This window comes from Syngnathus typhle, linkage group LG19 (assembly GCF_033458585.1).
Source record: "Syngnathus typhle isolate RoL2023-S1 ecotype Sweden linkage group LG19, RoL_Styp_1.0, whole genome shotgun sequence".
Classification (NCBI taxonomy): domain Eukaryota; kingdom Metazoa; phylum Chordata; class Actinopteri; order Syngnathiformes; family Syngnathidae; genus Syngnathus; species Syngnathus typhle.
In genome coordinates, this window is record NC_083756.1 from 5,080,966 (window position 1) to 5,099,620 (window position 18,655).

Here is an 18,655-nt window from a genome sequence, read left to right on the forward strand (position 1 = left end):
GAGGTACATTTGTGCTTGGAGCAAACCAGTCTTCATTATAGGAGTCTAATGGGTGAGAATGAAAGACAATGAATCCATTTGCTATTCAGGGTTGTCTGGCACATTTCACAGCATTCACACTAATAATGATAATGCACTCTCTATTTTAACAAAGAGTCACTCTAGAAGGCTTAATGCTCATTACATTGCACAGCCAACTATGTCTGCACGAGACGGAGAATGCTTATTGGTTTATAAGTTATGTTTTTTTTTTTTATATTGATGGCATTCTTGTTTTCATTACTGCTTGCAGTTCAGTATTGTAAAGCGATTGGTAATTGTGCTTATTGTATTTTGGCAGAGAATATTAAAGCTGGGTTTAGAATGAATATCAATGCAACTGGTCATGGGTAATCCAAAACATATTTTATCATAATCATATTAAATGCAGATTTTCCAATTTTTTTATTATTATTATTATTTTTTAAACAGTCAGGGGAAAACTGTTCAGGCTTATAACAACTACACAGAAGCAAACTGGGGACACATTTAAATAATACATGACACTCCGTGCATGTGTGCGTGCTACTTGTGTTTTTTTTCCTGCCGGAAGACAAATACTCCTTTGACCTTTGCTGTGAACCACCTGCCCCTGATGCGTGATAACTCATGACCCGGTGGAATGATAGGTCATCCATCTCTCACCATGATGACGATGAGCGTGATGATGAACGCCCTCCCGTACCGCGATTTAGATAGCCCTGAAGTCACGGCAATGACAAACTACCCACGCAGGGATCGGGCCTTGTTTATATGTACGGTCGAGCCAGTCGAACTGTGCCAAAGGCGTTGAAGACAAAGTGTCAATTCCTACACTTGCATTAAAAAAAAAAAACCGCAACTTTATTTTTTATTACTTTCAAATGCATGTAACTAATTCGATCCTGCAAAATTGGTGCTGTAAGCCGCAAATTCTGCTGGTTGCCCGATTGGGGTCATCTCATTGACCTGTGGGCGGTTTCTCCGTTGCTGGAGAATGCAGACACCACACTCTCTTCCAAAAAAAAAAAGTCTGGTACACCAGTGAGCAATGCACTCCTTATCCAACTCATTCAAATTAAAATTAAGCTTCATCGCACTAATAGGAGTCAAGAACAAAGCGACGGGCTCTCTGCAGTCAGCGGGAATAGCGGCGGGATTACGACTGCCGAGAGCCGACACGCGGCTAATCAGGCTTCGACAAAACGCTGTCTTTCAAAATAAGACAATAAATTTGTCTTTTTTTTTTTTTTTGGTCTCAACACGCATGCAAGTATGTAAAGCGAACTTTGAGTTTTATGCAGTGCTTTTCAACCCAGAGACATAATTTACTCTTTGTCCTTTATGCAAGGAAACATTCATAGCCTGCGGTCCTTCACACCCTTCACCCATCATTGACGGCCGCAGCCCCAAAGCACAGAAGGAAAAAAAAAAAAAAAAGGGCGGTGAGGGATTTAACCAGCGTACCAAAACCCATCCTAGCAAACCTGCCAAAGCACCATGTATGTACAAACAATTCAACTGAATTTGAAATGATGTATACTCAGGTCTTATCTGACCCAAACCAAATACAATCTGAGCAATCAAAGGCAACGGATGGGTGATTGGAACTCTTTTTTTTTTTTTCCAGCAAATGTAAACACATCCACTAAGCTCTATCACTTCAAGCTGTACAAATCAAAACCGAGGCGGAAAGGCGGAAATAAACACCATGCTGTGTGACTGTTAAACTTTGAAAACAGGATTTTGCACATCAGCCCGGAGGTTGATGAATATCCAACTTGGACTAACTCAGAGGTGAAGAGCAGACAGCGCAAGGAAGGACTTTTTTTTAATACCTTTTAAGGCTTTGTAAGATAAGTGTGTGGTCTTTCCTCGAAGGAGGATGTTTAAAATCGATGTAGGAGACATTTAATGCAAGAAAAAAAAGGGAAACTGTTATTTAATGCTCAGAATAATCAACCGATCAATCATTATCAATAGACTAATCTACCGTGAAGCAATTCCATCAGTCATGGATTTGGAAATTCAACATTTACTGAGTGAGCACAAACTAAACCATCAGATTCATTTACATACTGAAGCACAAGAAGTCAAATGCCACTTGAGATTCCTCACACTGAATAAACCAAATAAATATTCCAGTGAGAGAATAAAATGTCATATAGGGGCAAAAGTACATCACACTAACTTGTTGTCATCATCACCGATGAGATTAAATCTCCTCTTTTGGGAGTTTGCCAAGGTGCGGGATTTTCTCTGACCTCCGGAGGAATCCCTAAAGAGAGACCCTTCTTGTAAAACACTCGTCCTTATTAATGGAAATAGATGCACCCCACCTCTCTGTCAGCACTAAGAAGTGTCTATTCTTGGCTAAAGTCTTCTTCATTAACGTTATCTCAAATAGGCTTCCAGTCTGATGGCAAGAGTAGGGACAGTGTACAGTTAAGCTGCCTCATCCAATTTCATTATTCGGTAAGAGGTGGGGTATCAATGTTTTCTTTGCAATGTCAGCGAGCTGGCTGCGATGACATCACTGCTGAGCAAACTCAACCAAAGGGGAATTTGCATACAATACATGTCATTTTTCATTTTCAAATGTGCTGCGGTCAGATGGCAGGAAAGCATATTTTTTTGATTTGTTGTTTTTTTTTGTCGCATACATTTCTAACAACCTTTCCCTGAACTATTTTCCGCTCATGAAATATGTTCTTTTTCACAGTGGCAGCTATCCCGCTGTGAAAACACGCAAGCAAGCTGTGGGACAATAATGCAAGTGTGTGTGTGTTTGATGAAACGGTTGGCAACAATGAAATGGGAGGAACGTGAAAGAGCACGAAGGTGAGGATGAAAGTGTTGGGCCGTCAAATGATCTGGCCCGTTTCCAGGCGTGATGGCACACTTAGAGCTAATTAGGGTCGTAAACTGGAGAAATATTTTGCCTTCTTAATACACGGGGCGGTACAGGCAGTGAGAATTTACAAGGTGTCAGAAAAGTCCCAGGACTGGGGTCGCTAAAAAAACTGAAAACTGCGAGTTCCCCTTTGTAAACGCTCTTGCGTGTATAGCTGTGACCTCAACTCTCTGCAGCCATTTAACACTTTTTTTCCACACATGCTTTTATATTCATATCCCCAATGAGCAGAGTGATTGATGATGAGACCGATGAGAGCAGACTTGCTCGTGAGAGTCATCAGCGGTGATGAGTCATGAGTATAACCCGCAAACCAGACGCCAGACCCTTCAGTGGAAGAGCCCGAGGTTGTCACGGCCCCAAAAATGACTGTCCACGTCCAAAGTCAAGTTGCGTTCTTCAATGCAAGTGTCCATTGTCTGGCTTTCGGGCTAAATCGACCAGCACGCCTAAAAATCGATTCCGCGCTATTTACGTTATTGCGTGAGAAGAGGTGAAAATGATTCACGCCTTCTTGAGCATCTGACAGTTCCTGGGCAAAAAAAAAAATCACCATACTATAGCAACCTCCCAACTAACCTGATTTGACACCATATTTTATCTCCAGGTCTCTCCAAGGTGCCAAATAATGGGCGGAGCTACCTAACTTTATGTAAATTAGCCAAACTGTTAAACCACAAACTTGGTTGGTGGGGAAAAACTATCTATTGTTAAAAAAATGCAAATGTGGAAAAACTACACATGTATTCCCAAAAACAAGTCAGGAGCTAACTACATTTGATAAAACTCATGTTTTCCCAACAGAACCTCGAAAATATTCTGATAGTTGCTCAGAGGAACCTTTTTTCACACACGTGCAAACTGATAGGCGGCAATAATGCTGCCGACTTGTTTTGCTACATCTCTGTTTATGAAGACTGACAGCTCAGTGTGAACTACAACACACCGGCACGCATCGAACAAATGCCAGGCAAAGAATACACCCAGAAACATCACTTGCGTGAAAACGACAGGCTGATTTCCATTTCTTAACCCGCACAGCATGTTCAGTATCGTGCTCCAAACTCTTTATTTATTAACCAATATAGATTCATGAAGAAAAAAAAAAATCACCTTTGTGTAAGTTTTGTCGTCATGGCAACAAGTGCAACAGGTTTAAAGAGCCGTGACTAATGCCATTATGTCTCCAACTCTGCGAGTCATCAAACAACACGAATTAATCCAATGTCATCTTTTGCATATTTGAAGTCTGCATCTGAGTCTTTTCAACCTGACTGCAGCATTTCACCATTTGCTGAAACCATTTGTTTTTTGTTTTTTTTGGTTGCCTGAACTTAACTTTGATTTTCTGACTACCGCACTGTAAAAAGCCAAGAGGGACTATTACAAGATAATTACTAATTATGCTAATGTGTTTTGCCATTTCTTCTCCTTGGTCATTCTATCATCCGTCCTCAAGAGACCACAGTCGTAATAACCGTTTTTTTTTTTTCCCCTCAGCTAAACGTTCAGTCACCTAGAGGACACCGTGTCCCGAGCTTGAGAATTCTAACGCCGGGCCCCTTAATCAGGAAGCGTCTGTAAATCCACATGAGCACGCAGAAGGAGCGCAGTGCTGTTTCAATTGGCACTGACCTTCATTAACCTAATAAATGCTGGCGGTGTTTCTGTCGCAGCACTTAATGTGTTTATCGGCACAAACAAACAAATGTGACAAAAGCGTTTCAGGGCGGAAACAGGAGCTTCCCATCTGTGAAATGTATCCTCTCACCCACAAGAACCTTTTCGCCATATCCCACAAGCTGCGTGACATTGGTCTCCTGGCACAAAGAGAAACAACACAACCATGTTTTAATACCGACTCTAGGCCACATCTGGTTGTGTAAGCTGCTGGATGATACAATTATGAGGCAAAGTCACAAAGTGCATTGAAACAACTCAAGAATAGAAACTAAGTTCCTATTCGGATCGGTCAACTCAGGCTGGTTTGTCGATCAATTAATAGATGCAATGTGTGGTTGAATCAAAATAATCTTGTCTTTGCAGCAGCATCATAACACACAGCTCATCAGAGTTCTATTTAGAGTATTGTAAGTGGAGTGCAGGCATTTTCTCAATGAACTCACAGCGCCATGTTATCTTTACTCTGTTCAACAAATGACATTGCTCGCATTTTATTGACGCAGTCCTCAACAGGCAGTTTGCTACGACGCACAGTTTATAAAAGGGAAGTTATTTATGGCAGTTTGAGAGGACTTTTGAATATCTTGCGTTGGAGTCGATTGAGGAAAAATATGCTGTGAAAAATGATGTACAATTAAAGTAGACAACACGTGATTTGGAGAAAACTACACTTCTTATTGAAGATACATGTGCCGTTATATTCCTTAAATCCATACAGGAAATTGCACCATTAGATCGAAAATATATGTTAAGGAAGTTTATGGGGAATATGCTAATGCTAATAAAGTAATTAAAAGTATAGCTAGTATGATTGACTTTTTTTTAGAGAATATTCGAATATTCATTTCAAGACTACTAGTATTGGTTACTATTGATTAATATATGGCAATGAAGCAGCACCACAAAATCTCCCTTCAACACAAAGTATCACTATTGCTCCACAAATATTCCGTTCTATGGAAACACAAATGACCTCACATGCTTATTTTGCTTCAAATATTTCGCAGAACATTCAAGAATATTAAAAGGCGCAACATGCATGTTCATTTCATAAAGGTAGGTGATAGATTGAAACTTAACATACTGTATCCAAAAACTAGATGAGGCCACTCGCAAGCCTAATGGCTCTGGCTGTAGCCCCTCTTGAGCAAGCGATGACCCCCATACTCTCACTCTGGCTCTGCCCCGCACCTACCGTCCTCCACTCGACCCTTCTGCCGACCCTCACTCGGAGGCAGAGTGTAAACAATAATTGCAACATGAATTATGCCCCCCCCTCCAAACCCAGCAACTGGCCGGCTGCGGCACAAACGCCACTACATCCCCCTTAAGAGGGAGTGGTGATGATATTATGATCTACTGTACTGCACAAGGTGGAGGGTGATAAGTCTGGCGGTAAAAGAATAATGTTAGTCTATAAATCTTTATAGTACGTTTCATTTGATACCAAAAAACACATTATGGATTAAAGCCGACAAATATGGGGTCCATATGCCGCAGATAAAAGGAGACGGTTGGGGTGAGGGGGGCGGGGGTAAAAAAAAAAAAAAAAAGACCATGCCATACTGATGGAGAAGACTGACAGATGTGATTTGGCAGGTAGGCACCCTGGGTTGTGCTATAACAGGCGGTGAGTTTTTTTTTTTTTTTTTTTTACCCAAATGTTCCTGTATATCACCGTACCGTCATATATGTTACATTTGTGACAGAAATACGGCAGAATCATTCCAGAGAGGCACAATCATAAATCCCGGCAGCATGATTAATTAACAGGCACATAAACAGCATGTCAATAAATCAGTCTGGTTGAACATAGAAAACGGATGTGCAGCTTTTAAGGGTCGGAGCAAATGTTCGTCCCTACACGTAGTGCCGTGGCGCCAACGGTATTTGAACACCAATCCAACGGTTAGTTTTAGAAAAGTAGATACGGGCAACACTCGGTAAAACCTGCAAACCCGCTGAAGGAAAGAAGCGAACATACGAACAGCAGGAGGTTATGAATCATTTCCCATCCTCTTGAAATCACACTTACTGTAGGTTTATATGAACCCATCGACAAAATAATCCGCAGCCTTTTCAAAGGATTAAGTCTCAAATGCCATGCGGTAATCCTCTAGGACTTTTTTTTTTCTTGCCTTAAAGTCCACAAATAAAAATTATATGAAATCTCAAGATTATGATCACTTGGTATTTTGTCTATAGACAGTAAGCCACTGCTGAGGCTTGGTGAAAATGGTTGTATTAAAAAAAAAAAAAAAAAAGAAAATCAGGCTTTATGCAGTTTTTTCTTACAAACTCAACAGTTGGAAAAATGTATTGCACAGCCGAATAAACAAAAAAAAAACTGATTTTGCCACCTCCCGAAAGCTTTTGAGGAATCAGCGGCTGTCTGCACTTTTCCAAGACCTAATTTAGAATGGATGCTTGAACTGGACCCTAATGTCCCGTGTTATCAGAATGAATCAGCAATGCTGATAAATTAGTCGTCAGAAAACACGCTCTGAAGGCCCGTCAGCTAATGTGCACGCTTTGTGTGATATTCATATGCAATGCTTAATGTTCTGGAACCAATTCTGTCATTTCCATTATGTAAAGACATTTGCCTCTCAGTGCTATATTTTAATATATTGTCTCCCTTGTCTCAATTACTTGGGCTATTAAAAACAAAGAGCTGATGGAAATGAGGTGCAGTTATGCGTTTGCGGTCTGATGGCATGTACTAAGTAAGTGTTTATGAAAGCTCGTTACACATTCTGCTGCATTCGGCTATGTCAACACACTAAGCGTTTGTCCATATGCCTCAAGGAGGAGGAATGTGGAAAGCAAAAAAAAAAAAGTACAGTAGGGAGTTAAACTGTTAACATTATAAATATTGCAGGTCATTTTTTGATTCATCCACTGAAGAGATCCTTTAAAACTGCTCAGAATTTTTTATATGGGACATTATTGAAAATATCATGACTAAAGTTGAATACATGCACAGTTCCTTAAAATAGCAATTTTGACTTTTTTCTCCCCATGGTGGGCATTAGTATTTATATATGTTTACGTACAATATCTTTTCGGATTGGATGATTTTCATTAACTATTGAACGGCTTAAAGAAAAAGTTTTTGTGATGAGATATAGATTTTTGACATGGATTTTTGTGTAAATAATGAAATGGGTGAAAGACAACTGTAGAAGTAGCTGCAGGTTGCAAAGGTGGTTCAAACAAATCTAATCTACTATATTGTAAAACTTCTAACAATCAATGAACAATTTATCTTTTTTTTTTTTTTAAACTTGGGGTTCCTTATATACAGCTGCATTTATTTGGAACTTTTTAGTTAGTGTGCATATTAAACATTGATTCACTTGTATTTTTTTTTCCATCCCACCAAATGCCTGCCTACCAAATGAAAGAAACTCAATTCATTTTCTGGAAATGTCATCAGATTGTGACACAAGCTGCAAGCAGCCTTGGCCAAAGTTCATATTTGATTTATAAGACCTCTTTTATTTTTATTTTGTAGGAGTCGCTCAGTTTTATTTTTACTTCCTAGTTGAATATAAATTCATTTTTGTGTTAATTACAATGATTTGGACAGGATTATTTGCCGAATAAAACCATTTCTATGCTCGTGGAAACAAACCATGTGCATGGTAACTAAAGTGGCATGAGGACGTCCATTCATTTTAACTGCATTAAAGAAGTAGATTACAGCAATTTCCACTTCAACAATAAAAGGGAGAACTTGTCGTAACCGTAAAACGTTTGAAAGGCGGAATTAAAACAATAAATTCCTTCATTGGCTCAGGGACGCAACTCAAACTTAGGAAAACAAATGCAGTGAAATAACCTACTCTGCCCAGAAAACTAACAATCTATCATGTTTCTTATGTTTCCCCTAATTCCAACTTTAACCAACACAAGCGGGGACGCGGAGATGCTGAATCCGCACAGCGTCACGCGGATGCTGCGCTCCGATGCCTCGCCAAGGTGCGCGCGACCTTAGTTTCTCCGCTGACTCCTTCCAACCAGAAACCTTTCAAAACGTGCAAGAAAAAGTTCTAATATTCTTTACCTTTTCGCTTCGATCTCCTTCTCCTCCTCCTTTTCAGCTTGCATTTAACCTGACCACCTTGAGCCCCCGACGCGCGGCTGTTGTTCCCAAGTACGGACGCCATCTGCCCTCTCTAATAACTTGAGACTTGTGGCCGGACTCTTTTCTTTCGCCTCCTTTATTTGCCCCCTCCTAACAGGGGAAAAAAAAAAGGAGGGTGCGTTGTTTTTAGCTGCTCCCGTTATCACAACCTTCTAGTCGGAACTCCGCGTGTGGAGGAGACGGTTTTGTTTGCGCGCAGCATCACTATTGCGGCTTCGCAGTGCTCACTGCCTCTGTAGAAATTTAGGCGTCAGCTACTTTGGATTCAATCAAGCAGGACACGCGTGACGCCTATCTTTTCCTCAGCCAGCTTTCTAATTAGGGTCCAATCGTGGCTGCCTGGGAGGTGTGACATCATCAGCTCCACTCATATACTACCCCCCCCCCCCCATATTCACCCGCGCCTTTGTTTGTGATACTTGTGGCATTTGACTTCATTCTTGAGTTGTTTGCACTTTTGTTTCCACCGCAGAGAGAACCTTCATTGTGCTTCGGGAAGGTCAGATGTGACGTCACCTCGGCAGAGGTAATAGTATCGGTCTGGTTTATGTTGAGAAATGATTTTGCAATTTATTAATTGATAAGAGAGTATTTGCACATCAATAAATTACTTGTGAGTAACAACCGATTTTTAAATAGTCATGAGTAATGAATATGTATTTTAATGTTTTCAATTGTTAAAAAAATTCCAATGCAATTTTCCCCTCACTTTTAGTGAGTAATATATTCTATGATAATTTAATAAACAACTATAAAAAAATATCTATATTACACCCTGTCTGTTCAAGATAATATATTAAAGAGAAATAAAAACAGGTGCTGTGTTATTTTTACGGGCAATATTTACAGTTGCTATGAGGCGTCAATTCTCTAAATTGAGCACCAGAAAAGGTGTGAATAGGCTTCAAAATAAAAGCGTAAAAGGAAGTGGAGTGTTCTGTGCGTTAATGCTAAATCTGTTACTTATGTTTAACTTAGACATGATTGCTGCGAGATTTTTTTTCCAGGCATTTTGAATGTAAATGTTTTTTTTGTAGGCTGTTATTTGTGGATTTGTTCATAGCATTGTGCAATATAATAACCTGTTGTTTTTTTGCTTCTGAACTGTAGAACCACTCATAATATATGTCTGGCAATCATCTCCAGTTCAGGTATTTGAATGCAACCTTGAGACTGCAGGGCAAAAATCCACTGACAGGTTGGACTATGTTTAATGGCCGCTAACTTTGAAGATTGTGACATTTTGGCATTGTTGTGCGAAAGGAGAGTGTCAGGGCTTTCAGAAAGCATTTGCAGCTTGCCTAGCTGGAGGTTATTGTTTGAGTTCCTCTAATGCGGAAGGTCAGGTGGGTGTATAGAAAAGGCGTTGCGGCACTGCCGGACAAGCTCTGGGAAATCAAATTTCATAAAGAAAAAAAATATATATATACACGTCTCTTTTTTTTTAAATAAATTTTTAGCCACCTAAACATGCGAGCGGCATCTAATTTATTCTCATCAAGGGTGATTGATTAAACTGAACAACAACAGGAAAAAAAAAAGCTCAAATGTGCAGAAATAACAGCACACGTTTGCTAAAAAGTCACTTTGAGGCACGGGTATTGGATGGAAACATTTCCACCTGGGCCTTCGGGCAGAAGAGCGAGGAGAGCGAGGGTGTCGGGGCCGTGCGCCTGCCTGTCGCCTGCCCTCAGGACGCCCACAAATATCCATGTAAATTGCAGTTTAAGAGAAATCAATACAAGTGACAAGTTGCCAATGCCACTATCTGGGGCAGTAATGAAGGTGTGCTGGCAGGGGCCTGAAGCGCACATAGATAACGGAAAACAGGTTCGGTCGGGCAGGTTACACACACATCAACGGACAATACAACAAGGTCAGTAGTTCTTACACGGATGTAAAGTGTCCCAAAAAACCTTGGACTTCGCATTTTTATCAACAAATGATGTTGATCACACATTAGGAAATAGCAAATAGCCATATGGGGGACAGATTAGAAAAATAAAAATTATATATATATCGCTTTGTTTTTTCCTTTTGAAATACATTTTAATTTCTGCTTAATAATGCATGCCATGGAGATTTAAAACATCCCCAAAACCAAAGTTTGTTGTTGTGAAGCCCCGCAAATCCAAGTGTTTGTTTTTACCCATTTCGTTTGATGTCATATCTATGGATTGAAAAGATTGAAAATGGAGATTACATCAAACGCATGGTGACAACTCTCTTTTTTTTTTTTTCCTTCATCAAATCAGCCACCTGCGATCTATGATAAGGAGACCAATCAGTGTGCCACTCATCCGCAAACATTTACTGCACATTTGATTTTGACTTCACATTGGAGTGAAGATGACTTTAATTTAGATGCAATTGGTGGTTCAGTCTATTTTTTCATCTTGTTTACCAGGTCACGTGTAGGGGGGGAAAAAAAGTCTTATTATCCTACATTGTCTTCAAAATATATGACAAAAGGCAGTTATATCCTGCTGGATGGATTTACTTGAGTCTCCTTATCACCCTTGGCAGCCCGCTTGTCGAGATGGAAGCCTGGGAGGCCTCCTCCCCATTAGTCTTTGGGAGTATATTGACTTTAAGCTTTTACTTTGCTTTTTCCAAAGGTGGCGCTTTGGTGGCAGAGTTGGTGGAGGGGATTAGTTGGCTGTCATCTTATCATGTGTTCAGACGGGCAACTGGGAGAAACGTGGACCTTCATCTCCCCAACACAGTCGTTTTGCTGCTCTTCGGACGACGCGGCGAACTAGCATAACAGTCTGGCGGCTGGTGTCGGATTTTAATTTATTTATGATGACCATTAAAATTGTCATGCAAAACCAAGTCGGTGTAGCCCATTACCTCTCAGCATTGTAAAAGGCAATCAAAATAGATTTTTAATAGCCTACCTCTTGACAGAATTGCTAAAAATGTCATTATTGTATTTATAAAGGCAATTGAACCTCATGCAGCTTGAATGTGTGTGTGGGTGTGTGTGAGTTATATGCTGGAAGACTTTTTACTGATGTTAACATGCCACGAAGGTTATTTAACAGTAAGTAATTGTGGGTGACAGACTCCACCATGCAAGACTGGCCACACCTGCAGCTCAAATCCACATACGTAGGGGAACTAGGAAAATAGAGGAGCAGTTGAAGAAGCACAAAACAGAGCTAGGAGTCAACACCGACACAAGACGAGATGAAAACTGAACTTACTGAACAACAGGAACAAATCCTCAGGACACTATTACTGTTTTCAAACAACCTCAAAGTTGAGGGCAAGTAAAGAGTTTCACAATAAAGGTTCCTAAAAAGAAACAACACTAAACCTCTTTAAACAGCATGCTTCCTCACTCAATGTAAATGCAGCTGCAAATGAGGCAAAAACTGCTATAGAAGCACTCTCTGCCCCCCCCCCCCCCCCCCTTTTTCGCAACTTCAGAAATGTTTGCATACATGACCGTGATCCCCGAGGTTACATTCCCAAATGGAAACTTTAAAAGTGACATTTCAAACTTTATTTTAAGCGCATCATAGCAGTGAGTGGATGGAAAAATTCACACTTTTCTTAGCTAAAATGTTTTTTTTTTCTCCTCTGTGCAACCTCTCCTCCACCCTTCTTAATTGACACCCATTAATCACATTAAGTCTTTGGAAGAATTGTCTGCCCAGCGCCCGTCTTGGCTGACCCCAACATTTGGAGAGTGAAGATAAAGATGATGCAGTGACAGCTCTGCAATAACCTTTTTTTTTTCTCCTTGGGTCAGCATTTAGGGATAATGTGAATATCATTATACATAAGAGAGAAGAAACAAATGAGTTCTTTAAGAAGAGGTGAATGAAAGGAGGACTTTGGAGCGTTTCCATGGATAAATTGGCTGGGTGGATTTCAAATTAACATATTAGCAGTCTTCATATGTGCTTGTGCATTTTGATGAGATTGTCTTGCCCGCTTAATATTACAACTTTATTAGTATGAATACATTTTTTGGATTGTTTGAATTTGTGGGGCTGTTTTATATTGGATTTCTTCATTATAGAATGTGCTCTTTGTTAGGCTGAATTCCAATCAAAATGACTTTCTGAATAGAAGCTAACATATTGCCCTTAATGTCACATAACATTATCAGCCCCGTGGTTTGGTACAATAGAGCTATTGTATTCAGTAGGGAGGGGGGGGGCTTATCAGTGAAAGACAGGAAAGGAGAAAATGAATAGAATAAAAGCAAATTCAATCTCTGTTTTGCAAAGACGAGATTTCCTCAAATAGTATTATTCAATGCCTTATTCAAAAATCTCCCTCAAAACACAGATGAACTACAACGTTCTTGACTATATTAAAAAGAAAGCCCACACATATACACCCCAAGGGCATATCCATGGTGTTTTTTCTTTGGATTTAAAATCATATTTGCAGGTGTTTGTTTGTTGTAGTTACTCCCTAGACTTATGATCTGCCTTCATTCAACACATTTCATGGCAACTAGTACAATTAAAGAGCAAAAACTCAAAGTAGACTGATCAAAATAATTGCTTACTGATTTATGTTTTTGTTGTACGATACCAAAAGGTCAACTGTAGTGTGTCTGGACCATAATATTGAATGCACTTGTGTAAGGTGTTCCACAGGGATCTATTTTGGGTACCTTGCTGTTGTCATTGTATTTGCCGCCCCTACAAAATTATGGCATTTGCATTCTCCATTCATGTCCATACTGTGTGTATGGATACAATACAATACCATACACAACTTCTTGTTTTTCCCTTTTAGTTGTGATTTCAGGTGATTGGAGATCTGTACTGACAAATATCAGGAATGTTGTAGAGGTCCCTGAAGCTACATAGGCTGGTTGTGCCAGGTCTGATTAAGCCGAATACTGCATCGAGGAATCCGGAGATGGCAGGGAGTCCGGAGGGCTCAAGACAGGTGAGCATGGTCTCCTGACATCTGGTTAGAAATTTCACAATTAATCAAAACTCCAACCCTCTGCCTAACGTTCCATTATTATGAATATTTGCTTTAAATTTGCATGAGAGAACAAAATGTGATTTGGTTAACCTGGAAAATGCAGATCCTAAAGGTCTTGAAGTTCATCTTTATATTATTTTGGAAACATAGATTAATTGCCTCTTTTCCCAGCCAACATTAATCCTTGAAACTGCCTCGATTTGGTGCTCTCGCATCTCAGGGAGCCTCCATTCATCTCTCACACGCCACTAAAGCCATCGCGTAAAGTCAAACCGGTCCTCCCCTACCGCACACACTTTACGACATCACTAACATCCAGCTCATTAGCACTTTAAAGCTTTCCTGAATTACTTTAAGTCTTGTTTGATGTATTACAGAGCCGCAGTTGTGCGAATGGCAGGAAGCTCCGAGAGAGCAACAATGTTGCTTCTCGCGGTGAGCAGTTCGTTAATCTCGCCATGCGGGGTGATTTGCTAGCTCGGGTGCATTGGATTTTTTTTTTTCTGGGCCCTTGTGGTTTGCTGCTTCAGAGCCATCTAATACCTCTTGGAATAAACGCAAAGATCAGAGGGGGAGGCGCAGTTGTCCTTATGTGATATTTGCAAGGCACCGTTTTAATTAATTTCCCCTGTCTTTGTTCACGGGACCGTGTGCGTACAGAATGGCAGCATATGGTGCTGCTCTGTTTTGCAAATCCTTCAGAATCCAATGGTGTGGCATTTATGAAAGTAACAGATGAGGTTTTGATCATTATGGCGGGCTGCTGATTGTAACCATGGCTGGAAACTGGTTATGCCTTAGATTCAGGTGGCCCGGCATATGCCGAGCATGGATGACGAGAGGTCATCCAGATCTTCGGCTATTTCATTATAGCGACAGATGGCTGCGGGGATTTTCATCATTAAAACAATCCTCTGCTAAATCACTTGCGCATCCTCATTGTTTTTAAATCGACGATGACAAAAGTGTCGTCACAGCTGACATTAAACGTGTTGTTTTTCTGACCGAATTTGTATTGTGTGGTTCAAGTGAGACCATGTGACCATAGCGTAAATAGAAAAAAAAATCTGTATTGCTCATTATATTTCAAACTTGGTGTAATCAAGGCAACATAATTAAAAACTCCTATTTACTGTACGATGCATCAAGATGGAGATTATTGTTTCAGGGCTTCCCGCCCACCACTCAAGATTTGATGATTGATTGGAATTGTCTGAAAGCATTCTTGTTGAAAAAAAAAAATGCAGCGGGAACAAGTCAGAGTTAGAGCTAAATAGCACTGCATTGTTCCTGATTACAAGGCCCTGCTAACTCACCATGTTGGCATCCTCTCCGCCAATAACAAGGCAGGGTGAATGGGATGTAATCAATCTTTGATCCAATCAGAGATGGATTCATGTTTGACTGGCAGAGGGGTCTCTGTGGGACTCTGATGAGGGCATACAAAAGTGCTCCTCAGGGATGAAAGGGTCATGACAAAGAGATAATCTGATACAAATTTAGCCAGTTCTGTTATAGCGAGCCAATTTTTCAACCCGAGTTAAATGGGGACATTTTACAAGGTCAGAAACTGAAATATCACCAAAGTTGACCTCCGAACAATATTACAACATGAAGGATTTGAACATTTGAGCACTTGAATAATTTACATTTCACTTTGTGCTATTCATTTATTTTCTTTTACGCACCCGCTGGGAAAAAGCAAATATTTCAATGTAAAATAGTTATATGTACATGTCTAACCAACTAAAAAATATATAGATGCAGTAGATGTGAAATTACACTTCGTTCTCACATTCTTAATAATAATAATTAATAATAATAATAATAATAATGCAGCTGGCTAATATTCAACAGTACTGTATGTATATATCTTGAGGTGAATCCTAACTCAAAAATGTTGGATATCTTTGGCTCAGATTTATATCCGGTGCCTCGGGTGATATCAGTGTTTACATTACAGTTGCACTGAGGCAGTATAAAACTAATGAACCATAATATTATCATCATCATCATGACCCATCATTCAATTTACATCAAGGTGAACAACATGCTGATACACTCCTCCCGAGATTGGATTTTATAAGAAAATCCTTCATGTGAACAGTAGATGGTGGTATTATGAGCTGTGGTAAAGCTCAGGATCACTTCGACATGTGCTCCACTGGACTGCTTTACCTTCACCCCATCAGACCATTTCATTTAAAAGACCGAATCTCCTCATCAAACTACACACTTAGTTAATCTAAGATTGACCGAGGGGAAGTTTCAGTATAATAAAAAAGTTATTAGACTAATCTGGCTACAACTGCCCTCATTAAATATCCATGTTTCAGAACTATGTGTTTTTCTTGTCATCAAAAAAATAAAAAAATAAAATAAAAAAATAAAAAAAATGCAGTGACAGAATTATAAAGGCCCAGAAGCAACATGTCTTTGAATTAACAGAGCCAAGGGATGGTAAACTGTCAAGGGAATTCTGTTTTGCCTCTTTAGTTGGAATTGATTTCTTCAAAGGCGACTTTTTTTTTTTTAATTAAAACACTGAGCTAGCTAATTGTGAAATTGATTGTAGCTTTTTTTTTTTTTAATGGTGTAAAGCAGGGGTGTCAAACTCATTTTTTTTCGCGGGCCGCATTGTAGTCATAGCTTCTTTCGGAGGGCCATTATGACTGGCAACCCAAATATATGTATGAGCAAATCATAGTATATACAGTAAAAGCTACAAAACAAACTGACAAATAACTCGTTTTCAAATCAGATGAGTAAAAACGGGTCAAATATTCTTAAAGAAAGATATTAAAAGTGAAGACAATTTGCAATTCTAGTAATGACACAGATTTGATGCACAATTTGTCTTCATGGGCCACATAAAATGATGTGGCGGGCCGTATCTGGCCCCCGGGCCTTAAGTTTGACACCTATGGTGTGAAGCAATACACTGATGCCCGTAACACAATCTGTATTTATCAGGTAAACTAAAATGCACCTTCTGCCTGTCATGGTCCTTCTTATTTTCTCATTTTTCAATGCTTAATGCTTTAATCTCTCAAACACTCAAAACGTTGAAGAAGTTATAAGCTATATGTTGGAGTGACAGCATGGAAGTCTTTAACTCACAGCAAAAGCCAGTAAGCTCATCCTCAAAGTAGCTTGAATGACTAGCAAGGAGGATTATACACTGGACCATATTGGAATTTTATGAAGGGATATGCATTTGGTTTACATGTCCTGTAGCGTCTTTGGATAATGGACAGCTGAACTGTAAATGTCTTCTCGTCTCCTTATGATGAACTCATTGTACTTCTCCACCTGTCATTAAGATTTACGACTCTCGAGAGATGAGATTTTCTTTGGAAAATCACGTGACAAACCTTTACATTCGTCTTTCTCGAGGGCTAACATTACCTTCGGAGACATTATATCTCAGCAGATCTTTCTTGGCAGTGGATTCATCACTAGAGTTTCAATTATTCATCCAGATTTTTTTTTTTCTGCAAGTCTCACTATAAAGCTACAATTTAGCGGAGAATAAAATGGTTCCTCATTAAAACGATAAGACTCTCCGGGAAAATATCCGTACCTACTTTTTTTTTTTTTTTTTTAGTTATTTCCCTACGTACAGATCCAGATTACTGTGAATATGCAACTAAAATTAAATGCCGTAAAATTAGCAATAATATTCGTAAAATTGAGTTAGAATGACAACTACAGTAGCATTAAACATATAAAGATAAATAAATAATGTCTATCTGTGACCCAAGGAAATATCCTACAAGCCAATTAAATCCGACTTGTCTCGCGTTCACTGAAGCAAATCTCTCACTGTTGACTTGTTCTTTAGCGGACGTTGGTTCAGTTCTTGGTCTGACAGACATGACAGATCATGAGCAGCTCATGTTGTTAATTTTGTCAGGGAAATGCATCCCTTGCCGTTCCAATTAATCACGACTCACTCAGCGCATTGCTAAATGGCTCTAATCAAGTCAAGGAGTTAACTTTCTCCATTCCCTGTGCATATTTAAAACTTCAACACACACTTATTGACACCTGCTCTGTACGGCATCATAAATCACACTTTGCTTCCTATCTTTGAACTCTCCATTGACACTATTCGTCATCATGTTAGCACTGCAGAGCAATTAGTCCGACATATCTGCAGGGAGTGACAGTGCATTGCCCTGATGAGATTTCTTTCCGGAGAAAAGAGTCGACAAGGGTCAAGCGCCACTTGTAAATACGGCCTTGTTGTTTTATTAGTAGCTCATGATGCCAAATAGATTGTTGCTATGAGTTTCTGACTTAACTGTGGTTCATTAAACGGGTATATATTGGGGAACAAGTAAAAAAAAAAAAAAAGAGGAATGAAATCTTCAACAGGGAATGAGTGGAAAAAGCTACAAACCTGACTGCTGAGAAAAAAAAAAACATTCTCACTTAAATCCCAGCGAGACTAAAACGGATTCAAGGATTACACTGTGTGCTCACTTAGCTTTAATCAAAGTGCAACACTGTGCAGGCTAGTTTGGTTCTTGTTAGACATTTAAGCCAAGCAGGTTTTGTAAGACGGCGAGGAAATACTTGTCTTGCAACATCTACCTCTGATCTAGTAGCGCATTTCTATTGTGAAGCTTTTTCATTTGTGCATCTTTTATATTTCATCTTGGTAGTCTCAGTCTTCCAATATCATGCCAATGTGGTTTACATTTTTATCTCAGTTTGTATGATCTCTATATGGAAGACGGCATGTTGTAGGCTTGATCTCTGTAAAGCAATAAAACTTTTCTTTTTTTTTTGCTTTTGTTTTACCCACACATTCCCTCTGTGAGTCCTTGTACAAACAGTGCAGGTAAGTCTGCATTTGTCTTCTTTCGGGAGGGTGAGAAGACAAAGAGCACCCTGAAGCTTTCTCTCATGAACAAAAAAAA

General features: G+C 39.6%; 1 protein-coding gene and 1 long non-coding RNA gene across 2 annotated transcripts in view; one reads left to right on the top strand and one right to left on the bottom strand.

Moving 5' to 3' along the window:
• Nucleotides 1-8,846, bottom strand: part of adarb2 (adenosine deaminase RNA specific B2 (inactive)) — an 80,766-nt gene extending 71,920 nt beyond the window's left edge. Inside the window, exon 1 of the mRNA XM_061265896.1 lies at nt 8,685-8,846. Coding sequence (XP_061121880.1) covers nt 8,685-8,787 — 103 coding nt within the window. The 5' untranslated portion in view covers nt 8,788-8,846. The remainder of the gene's footprint in view (nt 1-8,684) is intronic.
• A 100-nt stretch (nt 8,847-8,946) lies between these two features.
• Nucleotides 8,947-11,548, top strand: LOC133143448 (uncharacterized). Its single transcript, XR_009710415.1, has 3 exons — nt 8,947-9,111; nt 9,238-9,291; nt 11,384-11,548. It is a non-coding gene; the product is annotated as an uncharacterized LOC133143448 (long non-coding RNA).
• The last annotated feature ends 7,107 nt before the right edge of the window (nt 11,549-18,655 follow it).